The sequence below is a fragment of the Lontra canadensis genome, unplaced genomic scaffold, assembly GCF_010015895.1.
Source record: "Lontra canadensis isolate GAN:19392208 unplaced genomic scaffold, GSC_riverotter_1.0 scaffold125, whole genome shotgun sequence".
NCBI classification, from domain to species: domain Eukaryota; kingdom Metazoa; phylum Chordata; class Mammalia; order Carnivora; family Mustelidae; genus Lontra; species Lontra canadensis.
Genome location: NW_022631119.1, coordinates 2385970 through 2413903, shown reverse-complemented (window position 1 = coordinate 2413903; position 27934 = coordinate 2385970). Strand labels below are relative to the sequence as shown.

General features: G+C 52.6%; 2 protein-coding genes across 2 annotated transcripts; one reads left to right on the top strand and one right to left on the bottom strand.

The window, feature by feature from the left end:
- Window positions 1-104: 104 nt before the first annotated feature.
- LOC116857578 (IgGFc-binding protein-like) lies at window positions 105-26711 on the bottom strand. The gene is made up of 15 exons (XM_032841818.1): window positions 26385-26711; window positions 22687-23567; window positions 19975-20530; window positions 18742-19337; window positions 15964-16552; window positions 14859-15409; window positions 13439-13958; window positions 11958-12157; window positions 11680-11821; window positions 10864-11555; window positions 9201-9729; window positions 8113-8705; window positions 4049-4444; window positions 390-679; window positions 105-260 (listed from the first exon to the last, which is right to left on the bottom strand). The coding sequence occupies exons 1-15, from the start codon at window positions 26401-26403 to the stop codon at window positions 215-217; spliced, it is 6600 nt and encodes a 2199-aa protein (XP_032697709.1). The 5' UTR covers window positions 26404-26711; the 3' UTR covers window positions 105-214.
- On the top strand, window positions 26402-27922 carry LOC116857591. Its single transcript, XM_032841834.1, has 3 exons — window positions 26402-26434; window positions 26587-26928; window positions 27055-27922. Exons 1-3 carry the CDS (start codon window positions 26402-26404, stop codon window positions 27343-27345), a joined length of 666 nt encoding a protein of 221 aa, XP_032697725.1. The 3' UTR covers window positions 27346-27922.
- The last annotated feature ends 12 nt before the right edge of the window (window positions 27923-27934 follow it).

The following is a 27934-nucleotide window of genomic DNA, read 5'->3' as shown; positions in this document are numbered from 1 at the left end:
GACCTTACTCTTGGGGTCCTGGGAGACGGGGAAACTAGAGGTTGGAATCTTTGTACCCCCCCAAGGCGCGGGGGCACTGGGAAGAAGATATAGGCACAAGCAGATTTGGTCATGTTATTTATTAAAACAATCTCGGGGAGGTCCGTGGGTTCCCATCCCAAGGGCAGGTGTGTGTCAGGAGGTCCCAGCCACGGGGACACACAGAGGGACGGCGTCAGGCGAAGTGTTGTGTCACGGCTGGAGTAACAAGCTTCTCCGTGCTGTGGGATGACACAGACTGGTGTGGGCTCCCAGTGCCCAAAGGCTGCCTAGGGCGCAGGGAGTTGCGCTAATCGCGCCCTCTGCCGATGTGAGTCAAGTACCAGGGCAGGAGAAGGGCAAGTCCTCACCAGTTGTTGAAGCCCCGAGCCCGGCACGCCTGGAACACGTCGGTTAGGCTGGCACCCCGGAGTCCTCCGGGGAGTATCAGGTCGTCGGCTGCAATTCCGTTGTAGTCCCCGCAGGCTGCTCGGAGGCGTCCTTGGAGCGCGGGGGAGGCCCGTAGGGCCACGGCCCCTTCCGGCCCCACCAGCACCCGCAGCGTGGGGGACCTCTCGATGACAACCTGGGAGCCCTCCGCCCAGCGTGCGACCACGCCCCTGCACACCTGGGCTGGGAGCCGCGCAGGTTGTCCGTTCACCTGTAGATTGGGGAGGCGGGTCAGGGGCGGCGATTAGGGTTTGAATTCCAAGGTGCGGCTCAGAAACCACCGTGAATCCCGCCGCGTTTCTCTATCAGAAATGCATATCCAGGTTTTCGCTAGAGGAATAAGGTCTGGGATTTCCTTTAAAAACCCTCCAGCACGAACAGGGACGCCTGGGTGGCTCAGTTGGTTAAGCAGCTGCCTTCGGCTCAGGTCATGATCCCAGCGTCCTGGGATCGAGTCCCACATCGGGCTCCTTGCTCTGCAGGGAGCCTGCTTCTCCCTCTGCCTCTGCCTGACATTCTGTCTGCCTGTGCTCGCTCTCTCTCCCATAAATAAATAAAATCTTAAAAAAAAAACACAAAAAAAACCTAACTTAAAAAAAAAAAAAACCCTCCAGCACGAACAAAGCAAAAAGAGTGGGAGGAAAAGAGGAAAGCAAGAACGGCAAAATATTTGTAACTGTAACAGTTTTATAACACCACTCTCTCTTCTCCTGTGATGCTTGAGATTTTCCATAATAAACTCTTTCCTAAAACGGAGTTTTAGAGAACAAAAAGCCTTAGGAAGCTGTCGCATCTCTCTCACCTGTGTCTTCATAACCTAGTAACTGTTTACGCATACTCTGTGCCAGGCATTATTTCAAGTGCTCTAATGTTTATTTAATAAGATAATGTAAGACAGTACATTGCAGTATTATGATACAATTGATATTTAAACATATTGTCACCTAATTTATATTTTATGTAATTAATGATATTGAAGTATTTATTTATTCATTTTTTAAAGATTTTATTTATTTGACAGAGAGAGAGAGGAAGAGAGCCCCACGTGAGCCAAGGGAGGGGAACAGGGAGAAGCAGGCTCCCCGCTGAGCAAGAAGCCTGATGTATGAGACTCAATCCCAGGACCCTGGGATCATGACCTAAGCTGAAGGCACCGGCTTAACTGACGGAGCCACCCAGGCATCCCTAAAGTATTTATTTTTTGAAGGATTTTATTTATTTGAGAGAGAGAAAGCCCGAGAGACAGGAGAGGGTCAGAGGGAGAAGCAGACCAACCCCCACCAAGCGGGGAGCCGGATAGGGGAGTCCTGGGATCATGACCTGAGCTGATCGCAGATACCCAACCCAAGGAGCCACCCAGGCACCCAATATTAAAGCATTTAACTGATCTTAAATCCTCACTAACACCCTGATAAGGTAGATCAGTACTGTATGCCTATATGCCTCTTGCCTTTTACTGATTATAAACCTGAGGCCCAGAGAATTAACACAGCTTGCCCAGGCTCACATAGCTGGTAAGTGGCAGAGCAGTTTTGAACCAAAAGGGTCTGATTTCATGACCTGTGTTCTTTTTTTTTTTTTTTAAGAATTTATTTATTTGACTGAGAGACAGAGCAAGAGTGGGAACACAAGCAGGGGAAGTAGGAGAGGGAGAGGCAGGCTTCCCAACTGAGCCCCCCAGGCGCCCCTCATAAACTGTGTTCTTAACCATCCAGCAATATGTACCGTCTCTCCATTAATAATATAAAAGTGGTTGCAAGAGCAATCACAGTTTTTAAAAAAAGTTTTTTTTAAGTTTATTTGCTTTTTTTTTTTTAAAGATTTTATTTATTTGAGAGAGAGAGTGCAACCACAAGCAGAGGGAGGGGTAGACGGAGAGGGAAAAGCAGGGAGCCTGACTTGGGTCTCGATCCCAGGTCCCTGAGATCATGACCTGAGCCAAAAGCAGCTGCTTAACCAACTGAGTCACCCAGGTGCCCCTAAGTTTATTTACTTTTAAGTAATCTCTACACCCAAAGTAGGGCTTGAACTCATGACCCCAAGATCAAGAGTTTCAAGCTCTTCTGACTGAGCCAGCCAGATGCCCCAAAGAACAGTCACAGCTTCTACTTACCGAACCCTTAGTATATGCCACGTACTTTGCAGGAATCCTCACGGCTACGCTATGTGGTAAGTACTGTTTTTTTGTGGTTGAGCAAACTGAGGTATCGAGAGGTTGAGCCACTCACTCGTCCATAGTTACATTAGAAGGTTAGGAGACACACAATCAGGGTCTCGATCCTTTAACTAAAGGCTCTGGCTTAGCTTACCTTAGCTTACCTGCCAGCTTGTGGCAGATATCCCAGCTGTTCTCTTGCTGGACCGTCTTCCCATTTACAACTAGCCTCCACCACACAGCTGTGTTCTGCTTCTCAGCATGGGGTTTCAGGTTCCTTTTCCTCTTATAAGTACTAACCATTTTGCCTGCCCACTTCCAATTCTACTGCTCCCTTGCTTCTGTGTTCCTTAGGAGAGCCAGCTGTCCTCCTCCCTGGGATCTCTCTCTGCTGGATTTCCAACCTCTCCTTGTCTGGCTTCTTCCCATCAGCACTTAAACATCCCTGAGTTTCTCCCATAACAAAATCCTAGCAGTAAATCAGTTCTAAGGTACCCTTGCCCTCTGCCTCTTCCTGGCTTAGCTCTATTCTCATCTGTTTGACAAGGGGAGTTTGCAACTTGTCAGGAGAGGTATCTGTTCCTGCTTTTCCTCAAACCTGCAATCCAGGAGCTACCCCCCTGCTGTGATTTCTTTCTTTTTTTTTAAGATTTTATTTATTCATGAGAGACAGATGCAGAGGTGGAGGGAGGAGCGGGCTCCCTGCAGAGCAGGGAGCCCGATGTGGGACTCGATCCTAGGACCTCAGGATCATGACCTGAGTCATCCAGACATCCCTCTGCCACAATTTCTTAAGTCGCTAATGACCTCCTTGGTCCTAAGTCCATGGATATTTAGTGGGCTATTTTAAAATCAATAGTTGATTTTTACCACTACTCCCCAAATATGGTCCCTCCTTTTCCCTGGCCTTGTTCTGTAATACTTCTCCCTGCTCTCACCCCCAGCCTAATATCAGGTCTCAGCTCATTTGTCACTTTCCTTCACTGGTCTCCTAAACTGAGGGTGCCTCCTCTGAGCTTCCACCTCTTCCCTGTGGTTTCCCCATCCCAGCCCTGATCATTCTGCCTGGGCTTCCCCCATTAGAGCTCTGATCTCTCAGTCAGTGGTTGCCAGGAGTTCAGCAGGACTTGAGTTAAGGGGGAGTCAGTGGGTCCTGAGAACTCCAAGGTGATGTTTATGTGGGATCTAGAGGGTCAAGGGGGAGTCAGTGGGTCCTGAGAAGTCCAAGGTGAAGTTTATGTGGGCTCTAGAGGGTCATGGGAGATCAGGACAAAGACAGTTAGCCAATGGAGGTCAACGTGAGATCAGGGTGATGGGACAGTTCTATGTCAAAAGGCTATGGAAGGCCACCGAAGGATCAAAAGGCCCCAGGGATCAGTGCCAGGTTACAAAAGAGTCTTGGCTAGAATTGAGGAAGTCCCTTACCCATATTTCTTGATTGGTTCCCACAGCTGCACAGCCATCCCTGAAGCCGATGATCACTCGTGGTTTTCGAGTAGTGCAGCCAGGACAGGGCAGGAAGTCAGCAATGACATGGAACCAGTCAGGATCCTCAGTTCTGGAACCCACCACTGTGGCTAGCTCATAGGCGCAGGATGTAACAGGCATGGGTGTGAGCCCACTAAAGCCATCAAAGGTGGTGAAGTGGCCCCCTGGCTCGAGGTGGCATGTAGCACCCTCCCCAGTTTCACAGGACCGCACACCCCTATCCAGGATGCAGCCTGTGCCCTGTGGGCAGGAAAAGGGCTGGCACTGGAGGCGTTGACCACGCAAGCACATACAGCGTTCCTGGCAGCCAGGTAGGACCAGAGCTTCCCCAACCTGCAGAGACAGACAGACTCAAAATCGGATTCAAAAAACCATTGGGAATATAAAAAAATAAAGCATATGTATAAAACATACATCATGAAGGACTAAGTTCCCTCACATATAAAGAGTTCCTAGAAATAAAAAAAAAGACCAGTAAGTCAATCTAAAAACATGGGCAGAGGCTATTCAGAAAGTGAATAGAAAAGGAAACATAAATGTTTCTTAGGCATTTGAAAAGATGCTCAACCTCCTAGTAAGACAAATACAAACTAAAAAATCCATTGAGATATTTTTTCTCTATGAGATGGGCAAAAATAAAAAAGTTTGATGAGTTTCTTCAAACTGTCTCTCTAAATGTCTATTAATGACATTTTTTGAATTGGGATCTAATCAAGCCTTGTGTACTGCATTTGACCATGGTGGTTTTTAAGTCTCTTTTAATCTAGGACGACCCGCCCGCTTTTCATTGGTGTGTGAAAAGCCTTAAGAGCTCCCTGCAAATGCTGATGTGTGGCTAGTGTCAGTGCCAGTGTGGAGTGGAAACACAACGGCAGATCTATCAGCCCTTATGCCTTGTTCCTCTTGGTGTGGGCATCTCTTCATTTCCAGGGTGGTCTGGGGTTTAAACCTTCATGTTTTTTCCAATCCAGTAACCACTAATCTCCAGACAACTATGTCAGCCATCCTGGGGGTCCTTTCTTCTGAATTGACTCTTAAGAGCTGCAAAACCTTGAAGGGAATGCTTTGCTTGCTGGGGGTCCATCCATGGTCTTCTGGTAACAGCCTTCCACTTTCTTTGGGGAACTAGCCCCACTTTCAGTCTTGGGGGTTTCCTAGATGATATACCTATGCTCTGGCTTCAGCTCTGGGCACATGTCCCAGGCCTGGCCAGTCAGAGACAGATCAGAGTACCCCATCTCTCTACTTCTGTGATCGGCTTAGGAATAGGCAAATGACCTACCCTGGGACAACAGGAGTCAGTACTGGGACTTCTGCTGTAACTACTGAAAGAGAAGCCTGTCTTTCCACTGAGATGGCTAAATGTACATCATAAACTTGGAGCAGGAGGAGACCACCATACCCTACATTCAGAAGTGGTTGGAGAATGAGGCTATGCATGTCCTCAAATATCCATTCTCCATTTCTTCCCCCGAATTAATATTTATAGCTAGACTCCACCAGAAAGACATCTTCTGGCCTCCTCTGCAGCCAGATGGGGCCCTTCTGTGAAGTTCTGGCCAATGGGATGTGAACAGAAGTGGTATGTCCTACTTCTGGGTTATGCCCTTAAAGAGAGGAGGCCTGACCTTCCTTCCCCTCTTTTTCCTTGGCCAACTTGCATGACTGTAGATGTGGTTGGGAGCAAATGATCGCAATACTACAGAAGAGGCAGAACCACATGATAGAAGGAGCCTGAGTCTCTGACTTGGAGGAACCAAACTGGTTATTCTTGGACTATACATGAGAGAGAAACAAGCTTCTACTGAGTTTAAGCCACTGCAATTTTGAGCCTCTGTTATAGCATTTGGACCTAGAGCCTACTTCATATGGAAGCCAATATGGAGGAAAGAAAAGGCAGGGATGGAAGACAGAAAGAAACTTGAGTCCTAGTGACGTCATCTGAGCCCCTGAATCCAGCCATGCCTGAAGGCCTCAAATTTAAACAATTAAAGGTAGATATATCCTTGTATTTAAGATATTTGGCCTCATTTTCTAGCAATTACAACTGCAAATGCTGACTGATATAGCGTGGTCCAAGGAACATTTTATGATGAGGTATGGGAAACTCTGCATCCACCCGCCCATGCCTGGTGACCTCTCTTACAGGGATGTAGCGTCCACTGTGAAAACAGCCGCAGTGGTCCTGAGACACACAATCTGTGCCATCAAAAATGAGTCCAGGGTCACACTCGCAGCCCTCGTAACATTGGGTAGAACAGTGCGCAGGGCTGGTAGGCTCGACACAGCCCCCAACACAGGTCCGTGCGCAGATGCTGTAGTGGCTTCGGGGTGGACAAGCCATGGCTGCAGGCAGATGGCAAAGGCCCATGCTTAGGATTCAAGTTTCCCTTTCCAATCCTGTTGCCTCTTCCTGTTGCTAGCTTCCCACTGATATTTTCTAACCTTCACACCTTTGCAATTTCAGTTCTCTTTCCCTCAGATGCCCTTCCCACCACATTCTACTTATTCTATGTCCTGGCTTCTCTGATCCCCATCAGAAGGGGCTCCTCCTGCTGCCTGCAACCTGCCCCAGATGCATTCCAGACCCACCCAGAGCACTCACGGCAAAGCTTGGGGCCCCTCCAGAGTATCACAGGGATGCCAGCTTCCTGACAGGCTGCAGTATAGGCTGTGAGGGCATCACAGAGACCGAGGTGCTGGCCTTGAGTATGACATATGTCTTGCAGACAAATCCTGAGGAAAGGCTTGGGGCTGATATGGTCCAGGCAGCGGCCAAAGGGACCATCGGGTGCCTGTAGAAGTCTACATAGTTCAGGAGCATTGACGATCTGGGCACGTTGAGTGGGGCAGCTGATGCTAAAGTCAAGATTGGGCTGGGGCAGCGGGCAGGGGTTAGTGACCAGGCCCTTGGGCCAGAACCTTTTGTCTAGAGGTAGGTCAAGGGGGCCAACTTTGCCACCAAAGGCCCCACAGATCCCCACCAGCTGGCCATGGAAGGTGGAAGGTACAGTCAGGCGCATCTGGCTGTCCCAGTCATACATGAGATGTAGCCCACAGGCCGTGTATACCACTACATGGCGGCCCTCCAAAGTGGCCCAGGCCCTGCCCTCTGCCAATACCCAGGGCAGCCGGCAATGCTCACCATCCACCTGTGGAGGAAAGGGGTCAGGATCAGGGCTGAGAAGGCTGAACCTGTTCCCATGCCACTTCCCTGACCTTTGCACTTTGCATTCCCTCTGCCTGGTTTGCTCCTTCCCAGATGTCCACATGGACCCCCTCCGCTCCCTTACTTCTTTCAGATTTTGACTCAAATGTTACTTTCTCAGAGGGGTCTTCCCCATCACCTTATTTAAATGTTAAACCTCTTTACTCTGTTCTTTTTTTTTTTTTTTTAAGATTTTATTTATTTATTTGTCAGAGCACAGGCAGACAGAGTGGCAGGCAGAGAGGCAGAGGGAGAAGCAGGCTTCCCGCTGAGCAGGGAGCCCGATGTGGGTACTCGATCCCAGGACACTGGGATCATGACCTGAGCTGAAGGCAGCCGCTTAACCAACTGAACCACCCAGGCGTCCCTACTCTGTTCTTGTACTCGCTCTCTCTCCCTTCTTTTATTCATCTTTGTAGTTCTTATACCCATGATTGGATGTACTACTTATTTATTTACTTATGTGTTTCCCTAGAGGATGTGAGCTCTCCCAGGACTTGCTGCCCATCAAATCCTCCAGGGCTTTCCTGGACCACAGAGAGACTCTTCAGTTTACTGAAATAATCCTTAAGGACTGATTTTCTCCAGTCCTGGGTAAGAAGTGGCAATGCATATCTGACAGCTATGCTTTCCTGAGCCATTACTCCGTTCCAGGCAATGCTCCTACCTTGTCACATACTTGCACCATCTCATAAGCCTTGAGGGACACGCCCATTTTACTTATGGTGGGGGAAAGTGAGGCACTTCCAGGAGGGAGAGGGCGGGGCGTGGGCACAGTCGAGCGGACACATACCGTGATGACGCCGACAAGGGAGCGGTGTAGCTGCAGGTGGTGCCCGGAGATGTTGAGGTGCAGGCTGAGCAGCCCGGCCCCATCGCGGGCCGCGTCCAGGCTGAAGCGACAGGGCCCCTGGCTTCCGCTGCGGGCCAGCAGGTGGCGGCAGGGCCCAGAAGGGAAGGGCGCGGGCGGGGGCAGCGTGAGCACGTGGCCATCGAAGGCGAGCACGTGCGCGGGCCCGGCGAGGGCGCAGCTGCCTCGTCCTTCCGGCAAGCACTGGCGCTCGCCTCCGCGCAGGCCGCACACTCGCCCGCGCCGGCACGGCCGCGGCCCGCACGTCACCGCGCCGCCCGGGCCGCAATGGCAGCGACGTGCGCAGCTGGGCCCGGGGTACCACGCGGCGCCCAGAGCTCGGTAGCGGCCAGCGCGGAGGCAGCCGCACTTGGCCGCAGGCACGCAGGCGGCGCCGCTCAGCACGAAGCCCGCGTCGCACACGCAGCCCTCACAGCAGCTGGCGCCGCGACCGGAGCAGCTCTCTGGGCCAGCGCACGTGGCGGGGCAGCACGGGCCGCACAGCTCGTAGTGCGAGTGCGGCGGACAGCGCAAGGCTGGGGAGGGCCGCGGGGTGGGGTGTGGTTGTGGGCCCCCAGAGAGGGGAAAGAGATGGAGAGACGCGGGGAAGAAATAGCGAGGGTGGGAGAAACGGGTAAGACGGGAGGGAGGAACAGACGGGAAGACGGAGACGGAGGGTGGGGGGCCGGGGCGGCGGGGGGGTCGTGGAGAGCAACACGGCGGGGAGAGAGAACGAGGAACAGAGAATAGGAAGGCGAGGTAGAGACAGGGAGGCACAGAGAAGCACCGGGGAGACAGAGAGACAGTGAGAATGAGACAGGCACAAAAGACAGGAAGAAAGAGCTCGTTAATAAACTGCTGTCCCTCTAAGGGGAGATCTAACTCCTCTCCAAGTCCCACCCTTCTGCACCTGGCTCCACCCACCCAGACTTGAACTTCTCCATTGGTCCTTCCGCGTTCTTCCCCTGGTATCCCAAAGGCCAGTTCCTCCGAGATTCACCCACTATCTCTGCCAAGCCCTGCGCACTCACGACAGAAGTCAGGCGTCCTCCAGGGCCGCAGGCGCACGCCCAGAGCCTGACAGGCGACAGTGTAGGCCGTCAGGGCTCGGCAGACGATGTGATGAGCGCCGTAGTGGCGACACACGTCGTCCAGGCAGTTGTCCATGAACGGGAGCGGGTCCAGCACGGCGTAGCATGACCTGAAGGGACCCTCGGCTGCCGTCAGCAGCCCACAGTAGGCGTCTCCAGCGAATCCAGTGCGCTTGGCTTCTGGGCAGGGGCCGGGACAGAGGGGCCCGCAGAATGGGCCACAACCAGACACTTCTGCCACCTTCCAGGTGTCAGGCACCTCCATGGTGGGGCTGCTCGGACTGTGTTGGCCACACAGCCCACACAGGTAGGGTCCATAGCGCCTCGGCAGCATTACACGTGCCAGGCTGTCCCAATCGTAAGTCAGGGAGAGGCCGAAGTCCGTGTCTACGCAGAGCTGGTGGCCTTGGTAGTAGGCACGGAGGCAGTGGCCGTGAAAGAAGGGCAGTGATTCCAGAATTCCATCCACCTACAGGGAGCGCATGCAGGTGGCAAGAACAGCGGGGGAGGGATATAGTGGCTGTCAGTAGAAATTCTTGGGAATGTCGATAAAGGATCAGAGAAAGATCAAGGGGAAACATTGGTTAACAGGGATAGTCATTAGGAATCATAGGGAGATTCAGTGGACCATCAGTGAAAGCTAAATGGAGGGTCAGTAAAGGATTCCATGTGTGTATGTGTGTGGTGGGGGGAGGGTCAATTATGGAATGATTAATTAAAAGTTAATGAGGGATCCATGGGAGATCAACAAAGGGTAAAAAGAATAATTAGAAAGTCAGTAGGGAGGAGTCAGTAAGGGATCAACAGGAGGATAAGAAAAGGGATAATGAAGGAAGTGGATAGACAAATACAAAGGGTACTGAGGATCAAGAGAATGCTTATGTGGCTTTGGGTGGCAATGGGGAGACTCAGTCAGTGGGTAAAAGGGGGTGGAGTCAATGAATTTTAATGGGACAGTCTAAGGAAGACTCAAACGGTGAGACTAAGAATCAAAGACAGGTACAATGGGGGGGGGCACCTGGGTGGCTCAGTGGTTAAGCCTCTGCCTTCAGCTCTGGTCATGATCTGGGGGTCCTGGGATTAAGCCCGGCATCGGGCTCTCTGCTCACCCTCTTGCTTTCTGCCTACTTGTGAGCTCTGTCATATAAAATAAATAAAATCTTTAAAAAAACCCACAAAGACAGGAGTACATACCTATGGGGTGTGGGGTGAGGTTAAGAGGATAGTAAATGGGGTTAATGTGCAAGTCAATGTAACAGTAGGAGGATCATTTCGGGAGGGGTAGTGAAGGGTTTGTGGGATATTAGATGGGGGAGAAAAGGAAGGTCAATGGGAAGATCAAGGCTGTCTTAGGTTAAAGGGGAGTCAACTGAGGACTCAGTGGAGGGTTAATGGGAAGGTAATAGAAGACTCAAGGGTAATAGGAATCTCAAATAGAGGGTCTGTGGGAAGGGGTCAACAGGCAAGTCAATGGACCACGAGGAAATTGGAGGACATCTTTGAGGACCCATGAGAGTCAATGAAGAGGGTTCACGGTGGGTTATCTGTGGGTAGTAAGGATGGTGAAGGATAGTAGGTTGATCTGGAGCCTTTGAAAACTCACCCGGATGTGGTTGAGATCTTTTGGACTCATGTCCAGCCTCAGGCCACAGGCTGAGAGGGTCAGGGCCTTGGTCCAGCCACGTGGCCGCAGCAATGGGGTCAAATCCAGACTGAAGGGCTCAAGGTTGGCATGGGCTGTGCCACAGATACCCGCCAGGCGGTAGACACAAGAGCCAGGGAATTCATAGTGGGTTCCTCCAAATGTGTGGAAGTGGAAGTCTCCAGTGGCAGCACAGACCAGTGACTTCTCCATGACAGTGGGACTGGGTGGGGACGGCACTAACAGGCAGTGGTACCAGCCACCTATGGAGGCCTTACAGTGACCATTGCACTTGTCAGGCCAACACTGGGGAAGCTTGCTCACCAGGGTCCCAGTGGTCGGGCAGTGACATTGCTGAGTACAGTTTTCTGTCCAGAAAGTCTGGCCTTGGTGCAGGAAGCAGGGGCAGTGGGCACGGGGCACGCATCGGTCCCCTAGCAGCAAGTAGCCAGGGAGGCACTGGCAGGTTGGAGCACAGGGGTATTGGCAGTGCTCTGGGGCTACAGGGTTGGCACATGTGGCTGGGCATGCAGAGCCACATGGAACAAAGTGGGAGCTTTCTGGGCACTGGGGACTGGGGCTCGGGAGCTGGGATGGGGAAGGTGGGGGAACCAGTGGTGGGGCCACAGAGCTCGGGGCAGGGCCCAAGGTGTCTGTGGGGGAGAGAGAAGATCAGGCACTTATGAGTCCCAGGGGTCTGGGTCACCAGTCCCGTCCTTCCCAGGACTTAGGGGTCATGCCCCAATCTCTGACCCCTCAGACCACAGCCCCAGGCACCTTGCAAACGGCAACTTAGGACTCCATCTGTGATGCCACAGACCTCCTGCATAGGGCAGCTGAAGCTGACACAGGCCACACCCTCCCCTAGCTGGCAGGTACAGGAGGAGGAGCAGTTCTTGATGAGGACAATCTGGTCGGGCTGTGGAGAAAGGGAGGAAAGCTGAAAAGGGAGGTAGCTTGAAAGGAAGGTGCACCCAGAGGTTCTGAGATGAAACCCACACAAGGAGGTGTGCGGAGATCCGAGGCAAAGTGGGAGGACCCAAGAGGATGCTCACAGGGAAGTACTGGCCATTGTGGAAGCAAGGACAGTGGTCCACAGGGACGCAGTCACGCCCGGCCGGGAAGAATCCATTTTCACACTCGCAGCCCTCAGCACAGGGAGTGGGGAGCCGCACCACTTCCTGAACACCTGGACAGGCCGCAGGGCAGGGGTTCACACACAGACTGTAGTGGCTGTGGCGGGGGCACTGCATGGCTGTGGAGAGGGGGCTTGTCAGACTCTGGCAAGCCAGGGGCCTGCCTTCTGCTGGCCCAGCACCCTCAGATCGTAGACCTCCCCCTCAGATTAATGGTGACAACGATAACAACCAGCAGGGACTGAGCAGTGTCCGCATATGCTACACAATGCACTAATGCACTAGCTGCTTGAATGTATCCCAGATACGGCTAAAGGGACTTCCCTGCTCTTTTGTCTTTTATGGGGTTTTCCCTCCCAATCCCATGTCTGACCATGACAGACAGAGATGGAGGCGACCATCCATCTGTAAGTAAAGAGCACCCCAGATTCCAAGAGCAACCCAGATTCCCTCCAGGAACTTTTGAACCTAGAGACAGAAGGAGGTCAGAAGGAGATAGACGCTGACACCACAGTAAGTCAAGGTGAGGCCGAGAGTCCATGAGGATCAAGGAGAATACATGTGGACAGAGAAGTTGGAAGTTGATGAGAGTTTGTTAAATGAATAAAATATCCAGATGCCAGCTAATAAGTCATTTTCTAGGTGTGTGACTCTGGGCAAATTCCTTATCTATCTATGCCTTGGTTTCCCTCATCCATGAAGTGTACTTGCCTGATGGGGCTCTTGGGAGAATTGGCACAGTAAGGTCAGCTGTTCTTTTCATGTTATTATTTGAACTATTTTTACATTATTGTGAGAGAAATGAGAGCCTAGGGCCCTAGAGAGGGGATTCTGGGGCCCAGCGACCAGCCAGTTCTGCCCCCTACTGGCTGTGAGATCTGGAAAACTCTCTGTGCCTCTGGCCTCCACTAGGGTTAGGGTTAGGGTTAAGGTTAGACAGATGTCCCTAACTCCTGGAGCAGTTCACAGATGGAGTGAGCAGACTTAAAGCAGGTAAAACAGGTTCTCAGATACAGCCTTGTGTCCAGGTCTCCTGCAGGACTTGTTAAAACAGATTGCTGGGTCCCACTCCAGAGTTTCTGATCCGGTAAGTCTGGGACAGGGCAAGAATTCGCATTGTAAACAAACCCTGAGTAGTGCTGGTCCAGGGGAACAATTTTAACACAGCACCTGATATTGAATGAGTGCTCTATAAATGTTAGCTAAGGGATAAAATCAAATCTGTTTTCCCAGCCACAGGGTGTGCAGGGCTTTGTCCCATTCGGTGCTGTATCATCAGCTGGAACCGACACATAGTAGGTCCTCAACTAACACCTGTGTTATGAATGAAGCCCAGACCGCAGTCTCCCTCCCCGGACCCCACCCGGGCCGGCTCTGAAGCCCTCTGCGGGGGGACATACGGCAGAAGCTGGGAGCCCTCCAGGGCTTCATATCCGCACCAGCCGTCTGGCAGGCAGCCACGTAGGCTTGCAGGAAGGCACAGAGCACATTGCGGTTCCCGCGGGCGCGGCCCATGTCGGCCACGCAGGCCTGGAAGAAGGGCTCCGGCGGCAGGAGTGCGTGGCAGGGTGCCAGGGGGCCGCTGGGCTCGCGCAGGAGGCCGCAAGCGCCACGCCACGCTGGGTCTGGGCCCGCGTTTCCGGCGGCCGGTGGACAGCCCGAACCCGGGCAGGGATGTGGCGCGCCGCAGGGTCCGGGCCGCAGCTGTAGGTCATCAGACGCATTGCCGTTGAAGTTGCCGCAGAGGCCGCGCGTGAGGCCGCGGTAGGCCGCAGGCAGCTCCACGCTCAGGTGGCCACCGAGCCCGAAAAGCAGGCGCGGGCCCCCACGCACCGCGAGCACCACGGAGGCGCCCCGCGCGAAGGCGCGCACCCTGCCGTTGGTCAGCGCGAAGGGCAGGCAGCGCCGCACGCCGTCCACCTGCGGGCAGGGGTGGGACAGCCTAGGGTGAGGGGGTAGGACCGGGTCTGGGGAGAACGGGGAGAAGACTGTGAGCAGGGGTGGTGCGGGGAGTGTGTGCCAGAACAGGGGAAGAGTGGAAGGGACTGTTGGAGTGAGAAGAGGGACCCGGGGAGGAGAGGAGTCAAGGGGTAGGGACATTCAAGGCGGCGCTTGGGAGTGGGCATTGTGGGAAGGGGGAGGGGGGGAGTTGAGTGCGGGGTAGGGAGAGTGAGGAGGTGAACCTGGAGTGCAGAGAGAGAGGGAAACTCCTTACTCAGGGGCTGGAGAGGTACCTGAGAGCATCTACGGCCCTGGGGAGGAAGGCAGCAGAGGACGGTAGAGCTGGGAATGAGGAAGGAGGGGATGTGGGGACAGGAGGAGGAGAGAAGGGAGGGACCACTTCGGAGAGAAAAAGATGGGGAGACCTCAAGAGGAAGGGCAGTGGGGAGGCAGGGGCACCAAAGAGGGGGTTGGGCCAGCAGGGAGCAAGGGTCAGAGAAGGCTGGGTGGGCCTTCTGGGGAAGAGGTGATGGTAGTTTGGAGCAGGAGAGGGCGCGTGGAGCAGGAGAGGGCACCTTCTTTCCGGTGGAGGACGAAAAGAGGCCAAGATGAAGATTGGCCGCAGGGGAAATAGGCAGGGTGGGCGTGGGTGATCCTGAGCATCATGGGACGGGAATGTGCAGACACAACTGTTGAGAGAGGGATTGAAAGGGGAAGGGGCAGAAGGAGAGGGGGCAGTGGAGAAGGGAGGAGGAGAAGAGTGGAAATGAGGTTTTTGGAGAGAGGCGGGCATCAGTCAGCGACACTGGGAGATCCCACCTGTCAGAACAGAGACTGCCAGGCAGCTGAAAGGAGGCGGACCACGGGGCGGGGACTCACCGTGATATTTCCCCAGTCCTCCCAGTCTAGGTCGAAGCGGTGACCATGCACGCGGAGCAGCACGCGGCGGAGCTCGGGCATCCGTGGGTCTTTCTCCAGCACCACTTCGAAGGGCCACACACCGCGAAGGCGGCCCATGCCCGTGCCCACCATGGAATAGGTGCAGGCGTCTGGAAGGTGGAAGGTGGTGCCATCGAAGGTGCGGAAGCGGAGTCCGTCTGAGGCGAGGCAGACGCCTGGGCGGCCCCGGGCTGCGCGGCAAGGTTTGCAGACCACCTGGCCGCCGGCGTGGCAACGGCAGCAGCGGTTGGTCGCGGGGTGAGGGGGAGGCAGCGGCGCGCCGGGTTCCAAGTAGCGGCCGGCGCTCAGGCAGCCACACTGAGCCTGGGGCACGCAGACGGCGCCACTCAGCAGAAAGCCCGCGTCGCACAGGCAGCCCTCGCGGCAGAACCCAGGGCCGTGGCAGCCAGGCGGTGTCTTCAGCCCCGCGCAAGTGGCTGAGCAATCCGGAGCGCACAGCGTGTAGTGCGAGTGTGCGGGGCACAGCGGGCCTGCGAAGGCGGATTGGAGGACTGCTTCAAGGCATTGCCTATTGGGATTCTCACCCTCCACCTCTGGGGCTAGGATAGGGCATCTGGGGCCCTGGAGGGGTAAAGGTCTACTTGGGCAGAGCTGCAGGAACCTTCAAATAGCAAAAGACCAGGTAGTTAACCATGGATCAGAGTCAGAGCCAATCTGTAGGGCCTGGATGGATAAAGGTTGGGTGGCTGGACCATGAACAGGTCTGAGTCCCTGAGAGGTAAGGGGTAAAGGGCTGGTCCATAAGGAGGGCTAAGAAGAGGGAAGGATGAGAGCTGTGCTGGACTTTTGTTGGAGTAGCCCTGACACTTTAGGATGGGCCAAGGTTGAGGGTCTGGTGGGGAGTGGAGGGATGGGTGGAAGTCAGCGCAGTGGGAAGTCCAGGGTCTCAGGGTTACATTGTGCAGGGATGAGCTGACACCCTGGGATGGGCAACAGCCCAGAAGCTGGACCTCAGTCAGGAGTGGGACCAGGTTCCCCAGATGAGCAAAGATGGAGAGGCTGGACTGAAGCCCTAGGCACTCACTGCACAGACTTGAATTCCGCCAGGGGAAGACTTGGCCGCCCAGCAGCTGGCAAGTTTCACAGTAGAGGCTGAGCATGGGGCAGGGTCCAATACCCAGGCATACATCCACCATGCAATCTTGGACATAGGGGCCTGGTGCCAGCATCTCATGGCACAGCTGGAAGGGCCCCAGGGGGTCCAAAAGGATGTCACAGATGTGGGCAAAGTGGGCTGGGGTGCTGGTGGTTGGCAGGGTGACACAGGATGGTGGCGGCAGTGGCCTCTTGTCAGCAGCATTCAGGCACTCAGTCGGGGAACCCACCAAGTAGCTATGGCCAAAGGCCCAAGCCAGTGCATCCTCAGGCATGTTGGTGCCCAGCACAATTCCAGGCACCTGGAGGTCATCCGTGGGATCCCCATTGTAGTCAGCACACAGCCCCGCCACATGGCCCATATATGCTGCTGGAAGATCCACTACCACGCGGATCCCAGGGGCATAGGTCACGCGCAGGCCAAAGGGGCAGCTGATCACAGTGTCCCAGCCATGGCGAAAGATGAGGGTACTGTTGCTCAGAGCCTGGAATGGTAGATTCTGCCAGTCTCCATTCACCTGTGTGAAGAGGGTATGTCAAGCTGGGGCTCTAGGGACCCAGTATCAGTACAAAGGATGCCTATGTCCCTAGGTACGAGCAGGGCCTCCAGAAGGCCTTGTTGAGGGACTAGGGGTCTATTAGGACCGAAAACAAAAAAAGCAAAATCAAACTAAAAGCTTGGGATGCTGTCCATTGTACTGATACTTTTTCCAACAAATACTTGGATGATGAGAACTGTGGATTCTGGGGTTTGGGTCTGTGGATCAGACCAGATCAGATTCCTGGATCAGATTTGGGGAGTGGAAACCAACAGCATCTGAAAGTGACACATGTGCAGTGCCTGGCACTTAGTCTGTGTCCAATAAATATTTATTGAACTAATGCATGGATGAATGAGTAAGGCTCATTGGTCAAGTTAGGCTGTAGTGTCCTAGAGATGCTGGGATTTCTAGGTAATGGCAGGGGCTCCAGGGTGCTATGCAAATATACAAATGTTGAAGCTGCTGTTCCTGGTCTAACCATATTTGCCCACAGCTGCTGGGGCTGAGAGTGTAAGAATTGGGGGTGAGGGTTTGTAAGCTTTGGGAACTGGGGATTTGGAATTCCTGGATTGGGTCTGGGGATGCCCAGGACTTGGACTGAAATTGCGTCTGAAATACAGTTAAACACATGTAACCTAGAATGGTGGCTGGAACACTGTAGGTATTCAATAAGTGCTAATTGAATGAATAAATGGGATTCTTGGGTCAGGACTGGAGTTTCAAGAGCCCAGAATCAGGACTGGGCTCTGTGATCAGGGGATCACAATGAAGTCAAGGCTAGGAGTTTTTGTCCCAGACACTCAAAGCCAAGAGTATTTGTCTCAAACACTTAGGTTGAACTATATGAAACTGCCACATTTGTAGGAAAAAACATTGAGTATTGGCAGCTTCATATGGTCTGATTTTAATAACTACATGTGTTAGGACAGTGAAGTGAGGTAGTTAAGTGTCCTTTGATTTTGGGGTTAAGTTATCTGGGTTCAAATCTTTGCTCCTAGTTTGGTTAGCTGTCTCACTTTGGCAATTTTACTTCTCTGTAAAATGAAAGAAATAATAACATTCACTGGAAAAAATTGGAAGGATAAAGTAAGGATTTGTATCCCTCACTGGAAGGCAGTGTTTCTGGGGCTAACTGAATTTAAATAAAATAAAATAAAATAAAATAAAATAAAATAAAATAAAATAAATAAAATAAGACTTACAAAAGGAAAAATATACCATATTGGTGGGCTGGAAAACTCAACAGTCTCTCCAATTGGAGTTATAGATTCAATAAAATTACAATGAAAAAATTCCCCCCAAAAGAAAAAAAAAATGGCAATCAGTGATAAATTTAAAATAGAGCCAAGGCAAACTGCTGATGAAAAATAACTGACGGTGTCTGGGTCCTGTCCTCGGTTGGTCGGTGAATACTCATCCCTCATCCCCAAAGCCCCACAGCTGCTCTCCCAACGTCTCTACCCAGTGTCTTTCCCACCTTGATGGGTAAATTTGCCACACTGAAGTGGTGTCAGAGTCATTGGAGACTCTGAATTATGTTTCACAAAGGAAGAAGTTGAGGTCATGTGTTGTTTGTTTGTTTACTATTTGCAGAGACAGCATAACAGACCCTGGAGCCGAAATGCCAAGGTTTAAATACCAGCTCTGTTATCTATGAGCTGTGTGACCTTGGGCAAATGGCCTCACCTCTCTGGGCCACAATTTCCTCATCTGGAAAATGGCAAGGTCAACTGTATCTACCTTAAAAGGACTCTCGTGCATTCTTTGTTATTACATTGATGCCTAGTAAGTGCCTTCGCTGCAGTCTTTCCAACAACATTACAACATTTTTCCTTTGCCACCAGAAGTTATAGGGGACTGGGTAAGGGGCTTCTGGATTTAGGGTTTGGTCCTAAAGAGTTAAGGCTTGAGTTCTGATTTGGAGGTTAGTTTTGGGGGATTAAAGTTAAGCGGCTGGGTCAGAGACCATGGGGCAAGAGGAAGGAGGTGGCAGTTCTGCGTTGAGTGTCCAGTATCATAGGACAAAAATTCAAGGTATGACCCTAGCGTGAGGTTAGGGGGATCTAGGGATCAGGGTTGGGAGTCTTGAGGTGAGGACTCTAGGTCAGAGGTCATAAAGTGGGATTCCCTGGGTACATGTGTGGGCAGGGTTGGGATTTTCTCACCAGGACATGACCGGGTTCCTTGGGGTCCAGCTTCAGGTGGTAACCAGACAGAAGCACTTCAAGGCTACTTGGGACTCCATCAGGACCGGTGCCCAGGAGCACACGGAAGTCTGCCAGCTCCTGGGGTGCGGGAGAACTAAGGCCACTCAGCAGGTACACACAAGAGCCAGGGAAGCGAAAATGGCGCCCATCGAAGGTGATGTAGTGACCTCCGCCGGCTGCCACGCATGTGGCCATGCTCCAGGGCACACAGGTGCGCAGGCCGTGGGACAGAATGCAGCGCTCACCTGGCCTGCAACCACCCTGGCTGCAGATCACGCTCCCTCCTGAAGCTGGGCAGACACAGCGGCGCATGCAGCCCACACCCTCCCATAAAGTCTCGCCTGGTCCCAGCAGACGTCCCTGGTGTGTGCAGCCACAGCCACCAGGTCCCCGGCGCCGCAGGACGCAGGCAGGACCGCTGTGAACATAGCCGGCGTCACAGGCGCACGTTTCCCCGCAGGGCAGTGGGCACGACGCTCCCAATGGACCCATGCACGTCTTGGGGCAGGAGGAGCCACACGGCTCATAGTGGCTGTTTTGGGGGCACTCAATGGCTGGGGGCAGAGGAGAAGAAGGTGGAATGGAGAGAGTGTTCACATCAGGACCTCCCAGTCTGGTTCCAAAGAACTAATTATTCAGTTACCCCCGAAATGGAGCCATTCTAGCCCTCAGCTTCCAAGAGTCGTGACTAGGATCCTGGGATCCTCCTTCTTAGAATGGAGGCTTTCCAGCAATCTCCATCTCACAGAGTAAATAAGTTTCTATCATCAGAAAGCAGAAGTCCCCTTTCTAGAACATAAAAGTCTGGCCCTGGGACACAAAACTCTCACCCCAGAGTCTGGAGTCCTTGTCACCTAGAGGACTTTTCCATCCACCAAATGCAAGAAACTTGCCTTTTAGAATTAACTAATTCTGGACCCCAGGACCTGGAAGCCTTTGCCCTAGGACCCAGAAACCCCACACTCCAAGACCTAGGTGTTCCAGCTCCCAGAAACCAGAAATCCCGCCTCTAGGGTGGAGGAGTCTCCATGCCCTCACCCAACGAACCCAGCCTCTGGTGCTTCCGCAGTCCCACCCCAGGGACCCTGCAGGCTTGCCTCAGGAATCAACTCCAGCATCAAGGAGTGCCACCCCCTAAGTCCCAGAATCCCCTTCCCCAGTAACCCATATTTCCATCTAAGGCTCACTCACGGCAGCCAGTCTGGAATCTCCAGGAGTCGATGCTGACACCCAGGCGCTGACACGCGTGCGCGTAGACCTGGAGAGTTAAGCAAAGCGCAGGTCGGTAGTTGGGAAAGGGGCAGATCCAAGCCCTGCAGCTGATCTCGAAGGGCGCAGGCAGCAGCACGTCGTGGCAGGGGCTAAAGGGCCCGTTCAGATCGGCCAGAATGGCGCAGGGCCCTCGGGTCTCGGCTGGGGACGCTGGCTTGGCGCAGGGAGCAGCCCAGAGGGCGTGGCATGGGGCGTCCGGTGGCTGCAAGGCCCAAGTTCGCAAGAAAGCACGCAGGTCGGGACCGCCCACATCGTCTACCGGGTCCTGGTTGAAGTTGCCGCACAGGCCCACCACGTGCGCCCGGTAGCCCTTGGCCACTTGCAGAGAGAGCGCGTGCTGCCAGTCGTACACCAGGCGCAGCGCTGGTGGCTCTTGCTTCAGACCTGCCTCTGCCCATAGTTCTGAGCTGCGGAAATGCAACCGCAGCCTTCCTCCGTGCAGCGTCGCAGGCAGCCGGAGCCGCTGGTGGTCCACCTGCAGGGGTGACCCAAGAGCAGGAGTCAGGAGTTACTGGGACAGTGACAGAAAGCACGCATTCCTGAGCATTTGAGGGGAAGCGGGGGATGGAGGCTGAGGGGCTTGGATTTGGGAATGCGAAGAGAGTGGGGACTTTGGGGGAGGGAAGGTGGGAAGGAGTTATGAAAAGCACTTGGCACAGAGTCCACCTCACGCTTCATAGGAGGAGGGTTGCAATGCCTCTTGTCCCCTAACACTGGCATCAGGAACCTCCAAATCATGTGACCTTGGACGTCTCCTAGGACCATATGCAGCCACTGGCATGTCTGAAATTTCTCCTCGGAAAATTTAGAGCCATTATTCGGTTGGACGGTCACTCCATCCACTAACCAGGAATCTTTTTATTTTTTAAATTATTTTTAATTTTTTCTAACCAGGACTCTTGTTACCAATACCCAGATGTGACCTCATGCAAAATTCAGAAGTCTTCCTTCTAGGAATCTAGATAAGTGATTCTACTAAGAAGTCTCCAGTTCACAGGAGAGCCTTCAGCTAGGACCCCAATGTCTTTTCCCCAATTATCAAGAGCCTCTGCCAAGAACTTCTGGATCATTCGAAAACTCTCCTCCCAATCCATGATTTCTATTTTTTTCCATCCAATCACTGAGAAGGTTACCACCCCATTTTTACTCTTATTCACCACCTCCACCCTGGTCCAACCATCTCCTGCCTGGACAATGGTAGCAACCTCCTCACTGCGCGTCCTTCACAAGCCCCATGGTCTTTTCCCCTCATGGCAGCCACAGAGATCCTGCTAACACCCAAGTGATATTTCACCCTCCTCCGCACACAATCTTCCCTTGGCTTCCACCTTACACAGAATAGAAGACAAAGTTGTTAAGAGCCCATACAGTCTCTCCTTCTCCTCCTTCCCACAATCCCTCCTCTTCAGCCTGGCTTCTTGCAGTTCCTCTAATGTGCCTGTCAGATTCCCGCCTTAGGCACTTGCTGTTCCCTCTGCCTGGAGTGCCCATGGCTCTCTTCCTCACATCTTTTAAGACTTGGCTCAAGTTTCATCTTCTTAGAGAGGTCCTCCTACTTAAAACTACACTCTCAGACATCCTGATGCCACACTCCTGATCCACTTTTTCCTGGTGGCAGGTGGGTTCCCAAGAGTGTGTGGAGGGGAGTGTGGAGAACCATGGGCTCCTGCATCTGGTCCTAGCATCTTGTACTTCTGAGCTTCCCATACATGAGCCCATTGGAGCCCATTTCCACACATGAGCCCACAGTCTGATGAGTGAAATCTTTTTATCATCTTGATTTTCCTAGATGAAGAAACTAAGGCCCAGAGAGTTTAAATAATTTGCCTGAGGTCATACAGATAACAGATGGTCAACCAGGGATTTGAACTCAGACCATCAGTTTCCAGAGTGCATTGTCTTTCTACAGTGGTGCTGAGGAGTGGCTTAGTACATCCATAACCTCATAGGTTTACTCCCTCTAGCAACCCTGATTAAATATATCCTAGTCCCCACAACCTTGCAGAGAAATGCCTCCCAACCTGAGGAGAAATTTCACACCTTCCAGTGGCTGCCTGTGGTCCAAGGTTAAGTCCAAAGCTCCCAGAATGTAGAGGTTCCAGTTGTCAGTATTAGGGGACAATAAACCCAGCAAACACTCCTCATATGACACTTACCAGGAGGTGGACTCTGTTCCATGCTTTCTGTATTTTAACTCATTTCCACTTTACAGGAAACTGTTAACAGGTGCTAGAGATCCACAATCCTTTAGCCCCAAATGCAAAAGTGGCCTGAAGACTGAGATGTTTTGTGTATTTGATGTTAAAACGTATTTGGCAGCCAAAGTTGATCTGAATTCGTGGTATGGGTCCTTAATGCCTTCATTTATCCCACTTAGTGTGCATATTCAGACTTTGCACTGCAGAGATATTAATGTTTGTAATTATGTACTACTTGTTGGGATTATTAATAATATACGGCATTTGCGTGGTATGACCGCTTGAAATTCCACAATCAGAAATGCACTGGGCCCCAAGCATTTTGGATAAGGGACTATGGACTTATATATGATTGCCTCCACCGTAGAGCTGACAAAAATGAGGGACAGAGAAGGATACAGTTTCCCAGGATTCCATACATAATGGTTCTTACCTGCACAAAGCCGAACTCATGCTTGACAGCAGTGATGGTGACACCAAAGATTCGCATTGTGACAAAGTGCATGGGCTGCCTCTCTCCAGAGGTGGCGATCCACAGCTGGAAGGCAGGGAGGCCACTGGGTAGGGCCTGAGGACAATGGCTCAGCATGTAGGTACAGCCCCCAGGCACAGGAAAAGAGTAGCCGTCAAAAGTGTAGATGTATGGCAGTCCAGAAACCCAGCAGGTACCCCCTGTGATGTCCCCCGGCCCCTTACTGGAGATGTCCACTGTCTCCAACTTGGCCTCCGATGGCATTTTGGACTCAGACACAGTTTCAAGTTCTTGCCAGAAAGCCTCTGAGCCTGGTTTAGTCACTGCCACCACCTTGAGCCCCAGTTTGGCTGCTGGGATGGTTTCTGTCTTGGGTTTGGACTCTGGTTCAGCTGTGGGCACGGGCAGGGGGAAAGGTGCGGGTGCTAGTTCAGCCACAACCAGGGCTTCAGGAAATGGTTCTTTTAGACCCAGAGGTTCAAGTTCTGGTTTTACCAAAGCCAAAGATTGAGGCTGAAGTTCATTCATGGCCATGGAGACAAGCCCTGGCTCTGCTTCAGGTGTGCTCTCTGATCCTGGTTTGGGCACTGCTGTGGTTTTAGACCTGGAGATGGACACCATTTTGGAGTCCTTCAGAGATACTGGCTTGGGACTGAACATGATCTCGGTGGCCAGGGAGCCGGGCACACACTCAGGTTTGTGCCTCACGAGGTAACATGTGGTTCCACTGGAGCATACATGGTCCTTACAGGATCCTGGGAACTGGAGTGGCATCATCAGGGAAGATTCTAGAAGGGGATAGAATTCTGCGGGAGGGTTCGGATCTTCCGCAGTCAGAATATCTGGAGATGAGATGAGATGAAATGATGCAACAGAACCGGATCCTGGCATTTGGTCCCATCCCTTTCCTGTCTGCATGCCCTAGGCCTTTAGGGCCCTTGGAGACTCAACATCTATAAGCTAGCAGGGTTCCCAATGTAGAGTGAAGCGGGCCTATATCGTCAGAAAGAGAAGGGTGGGACCGGAGAACAATACAGAAATGGTCAGTACAGTGTGGGTATACAACAGGGCTGTGATGAGCTGGAGGGCACAGACTCCATCCAAGAACACCGATCAGTTACTACAAAATCTCTGTGCTGGTAAGTCTAAACACATCTGTGGGTCGACTTCCAGCTTGCCATGTTAAGCAGTCTTAAGAATGTGTGTGTGTGTGTGTATGTGTGTGTGTGTGTGTTCTGTTGGGATCTAGCCACCCCGTTTCCCAGGGAGGGGAGTTATTTTTTCATAGCTGTTGAGGCATGACGCTCGACACCTACAAAGTGAACTTTTAAAAAATAACTTTGTTCTGTAGGGGTTTGCATATTTTCCAGCAAAACATAATAAGGACTTCTGGTATGGATTAGAATATGAACCAAAGTATCAGCTCCTTGTGGTAGGAATGTTTCTGTGTTGTACACTGCTGCATCTCTGGTGACTAGAATAGGCCTAGCCTGAAGTAAATCTAAAAAAAAAAAAATTGTGGAAAATTAATAATAACCAATGTTTACTGCATGCCAGACACTCTCCTATTACTCATTTTTTTTAAATGCCCCAAGAACCTTATGAAGTTGTTGGTATTATTATTCACAGTTCACAGAGGAGAAAGTTGAGGTTTGGGGAGGTGATGTGACTTGCCTAAGGTCACACAGCTTGTAGCAGGATTTGAATCCAGGCCTTTTGCCTCCAGAATCCAGCTCTGAGCCAATTTTAATAAATGAATTGAAGTCCATGTTTTCATTTCTAAGAAACCCCAGCCTTTCTGACTCCTCCCTCACTTTTCTGTCACCTCCCTCGTCTCCCACTGTTTTTTTGGGGACTGGAAGCGATTAAGTGGGAGCACCCAAACTGTATTCCGGCCCATGGTCACTGTCCAGCTACTCTGTAGTCTGGGCAGAGCGCTGAAGTGACAAGCCTCTTTCTCAGCAGCCTGAGCGGGTTTTGGGTTTGCAGCTGCCACCTGCTCAGTGTGTAGCTTTGGATGGTGATTTCTTGCCTTCAGCCTTCAACTGCTTCCTCTATAAAATGGGGAAAACAGGGGCACCTGTGTGGTTCAGTCAGTTGAGCATCTGGCTCTTGGTTTCAGCTCAGGTCATGATCTCATGGGTCCTAGGATCTAGCCCCACATTGGGCCCACTTGGCAGGGAGTCTGCTTGAAGATTCTCTCCTCTGCCCTTCTCCCCACACTCTCTCTCTCAAATAAATAAATCTTTTTTTTAAAATGGGGGTAATAAAGAGGACTGCCTCCAGAGTGGCTGTGAGGAATATACTGTATAATGTACATACATTATATATAAGAGAATTTACCACTTAGCTTAAAAGTCTAGGCTCTAAGTCTGTGTGAAGCAGTACAAAATAAAGCAACACAGAAAGGTGGCTGAAACCTTGTGCTCTGGAAGCAAGTAGACCTGGGTTCAAATCCTGACTCTGCCACTTTCTAGCTGTATGAACTTGGCAAAAGATTTGACCTCCAGCCCTTCCCCTCGCCAGAAAAAAGGAATTATTACAATACTGTTATATAGTCAACCTCAAAGACTGGAGGGAAGGTCAAGCACCCATTATTTTATCCCTTCCCCTGACCCCACTGTTTACAATTTATACTGTAGTAAAGAAAAAGAACATGTGACCTTCAACAATAACTTCCTTTTTGAGCCCAGTGCCTGGCATATGATTTGGTGCACATTTAACAACTTATAACCATTATTATTCATTCCACAAATATTTACTAAGGGTTGAACACTGCCCTACCTAAAAATCGTACAATTAACTGTGTATCTTGGAACTTCCTTAAATTTTTTTTCTTTTTTAAAGCACTGACCTCAAAGAACTAATGGGAGACAAGAGAAAGAGAATAAGTAAGTATATAGAAAGTGAGACGAGGGGCGCCTGGGTGGCTCAGTGGGTTAAGCCGCTGCCTTCGGCTCGGGTCATGATCTCAGGGTCCTGGGATCGAGTCCCGCATCGGGCTCTCTGCTCAGCAGGAAGCCTGCTTCTCTCTCTCTCTCTCTCTGCCTGCCTCTCTGTCTACTTGTGATCTCTCTCTGTCAAATCAATAAATAAAAAAAAAATCTTAAAAAATAAAAAAAAATTAAAAAAAAAAAAAAAGAAAGTGAGACGAGCTGTGAAAAAAATCAGGGAAGGGCTGCAGTTTTGTAAGGGATAGGGAATTAGGATTTTAAATGGAGTGGTCAATTTGGCCTTGGTAAGAAGGTGGCATTTGAGCAGAGACTTGAAGGAGATGAGGGTGAGATCCATAAAGATATCATGGGGATGGTCAGTGTTGAAGGTTCTGAGAAGGGAGAAGAAAGTAAGGTGGCTGGTGTGGCTGGGCTGGAGTGAGGGAAGGCAAGAAGGAGAAGAGATGAGATCAGAGAGGTAATGGGAACATATTGTATGGGGCCTCATAAAACACTGTGCTTTTTGCTGGGTGTAATAATAATTGCATGGGAAGATTTTGAGCGGAAGATTTGCTTTAAAACAAAAAACAAGAAACAAGAAACCCTGCCTCTCGGGCTGCTATGTGAGCAACTGAAGACAGTGTTAACGATTTCCCCCGTCCCTGATCTCCTGGAATCCCAGTGTCTGCTCAACTTCCCACCGCCTTGGGCCCCAGTGCTGCTCACCCACGCTTGGCTGCCCCATGGCCTGGGTCCCGAAGCCCGCGCCAGGAGCGGTGCCGAAGCTAAGCACACCCACCGGCGGCCCGGGAGTTTCCAGGAAGTGCACCACTCCGGGCTCAGGCCCAAATGCCACCTCGGTCCAGACGAAACCCGGAGCGGGCGCTTGGCTTTCACCAGAGTGCTGCTCTGGGCCGCCGGGGATTAGGCGCCAGTGCAGGTTGGGCAGAGGCTGCTGATCAAGGAGCACCGGGGTGGGCTCGCGCGCCAGCAGCACCGCCACGTTGGAAAAGCCTGGCTGCGCGGTAAGCGCGAAGCTGCGGCTGAATGCGTCCACCGCAGGCAGGAGAGCGAAGAAGGGATCGTAGGCGACGCCCCCGCGGGCCGCAGCGGCCGCCAGGAAGAGCACCTGCAGGCCGGCGGAGGAGCGCAGCACCAGGGGGCGCACTGGGTCCACCGCGAAGTGCAGCACGGTTCCGAGGCGCAGAGCCCGCGCCCCTTTGGCGCCGCCCCCCCAGAAGCTCAGGCTGCCCAGGCTGTCCGCCACCACGTACACACGGTCTCTGGGTCCGGGAGCCGCGGGCGCGAACGGGGGTACTGCGTAGACGCGGCCCCAGTAATCCTGGGGCAGCAGTTGTTCGGACACATGGCCACAGGCCTTATCTCTCGCTTGCAGGCAACTGTGGCCAGCCAGCAGCGCGACGGGACGAGTGGCCACGACGCGGGTGCCCGAGAGGTCGCCTGCGCTCTGCACCTGCAGCGCCTGGAACGGGTCGAGGTGCACGAGGAGGGGCCGGCCGGCAGCATGCTCGACGCCATCCAGCAGGATGGGCACCGGAGGCGTGAGGCTCAGGCGCGTGGGCCAAGCGCCGGCCACCACCGCAAACTCCTTGTGCCGATCGCTGGGCTGCAGCGACGGCGTCACCACCACGTAGCGAGTACCCAGCAGGCGGCGCGGAAGCGCTAGCGCCGTGTCTAGGGATGTGCGCCCACGCGCGTTCACCACTGTCACGCCCACCGGTCGCGACGCCGCTAAGCGCACGGCGCCCCCCGCCGCCCGCCGCGAGCCCCGCAGCTCCACAGCGCTGGGCAGGCGCACCCACGCGGTAGTGCCTGGCAGCAGGTTCAGCGCGCGCCGAAAGGGCGGTCCCCCCACCGGGTGCGCCCTCACTTGCACCGCCGTCGGGGGCCCCTTCGGCGGTGGCGACACGTACAGGCGGAAGTCGGGCTTCTCAGCGCCCCCATTCTCCAAGAAAGCCGTGATGAAGTAACGGCCCTGGAATTCCACAAATGCAGCCGTTGGGCCTGAGGGAACCCGAGGGGAAAGGAGGGAGTCAGCATAATCTGTTAGATTTTGAGGTCAAATGCATCAGGTTCTAATCCTGACTGCTATGTCCTAGCCGTGTCAATGTGGACAAGGTACCACCTTTGGGCCTCAGTTTCCTCATCTGTAAAATGGGGGTGTTGCCTGAGCTATGGGAATATTAGATGAGATAATATATGTAAAGGCCAGGGAACAATGGTAAATATTAACTTAAAATAAAGTTGCATCATTT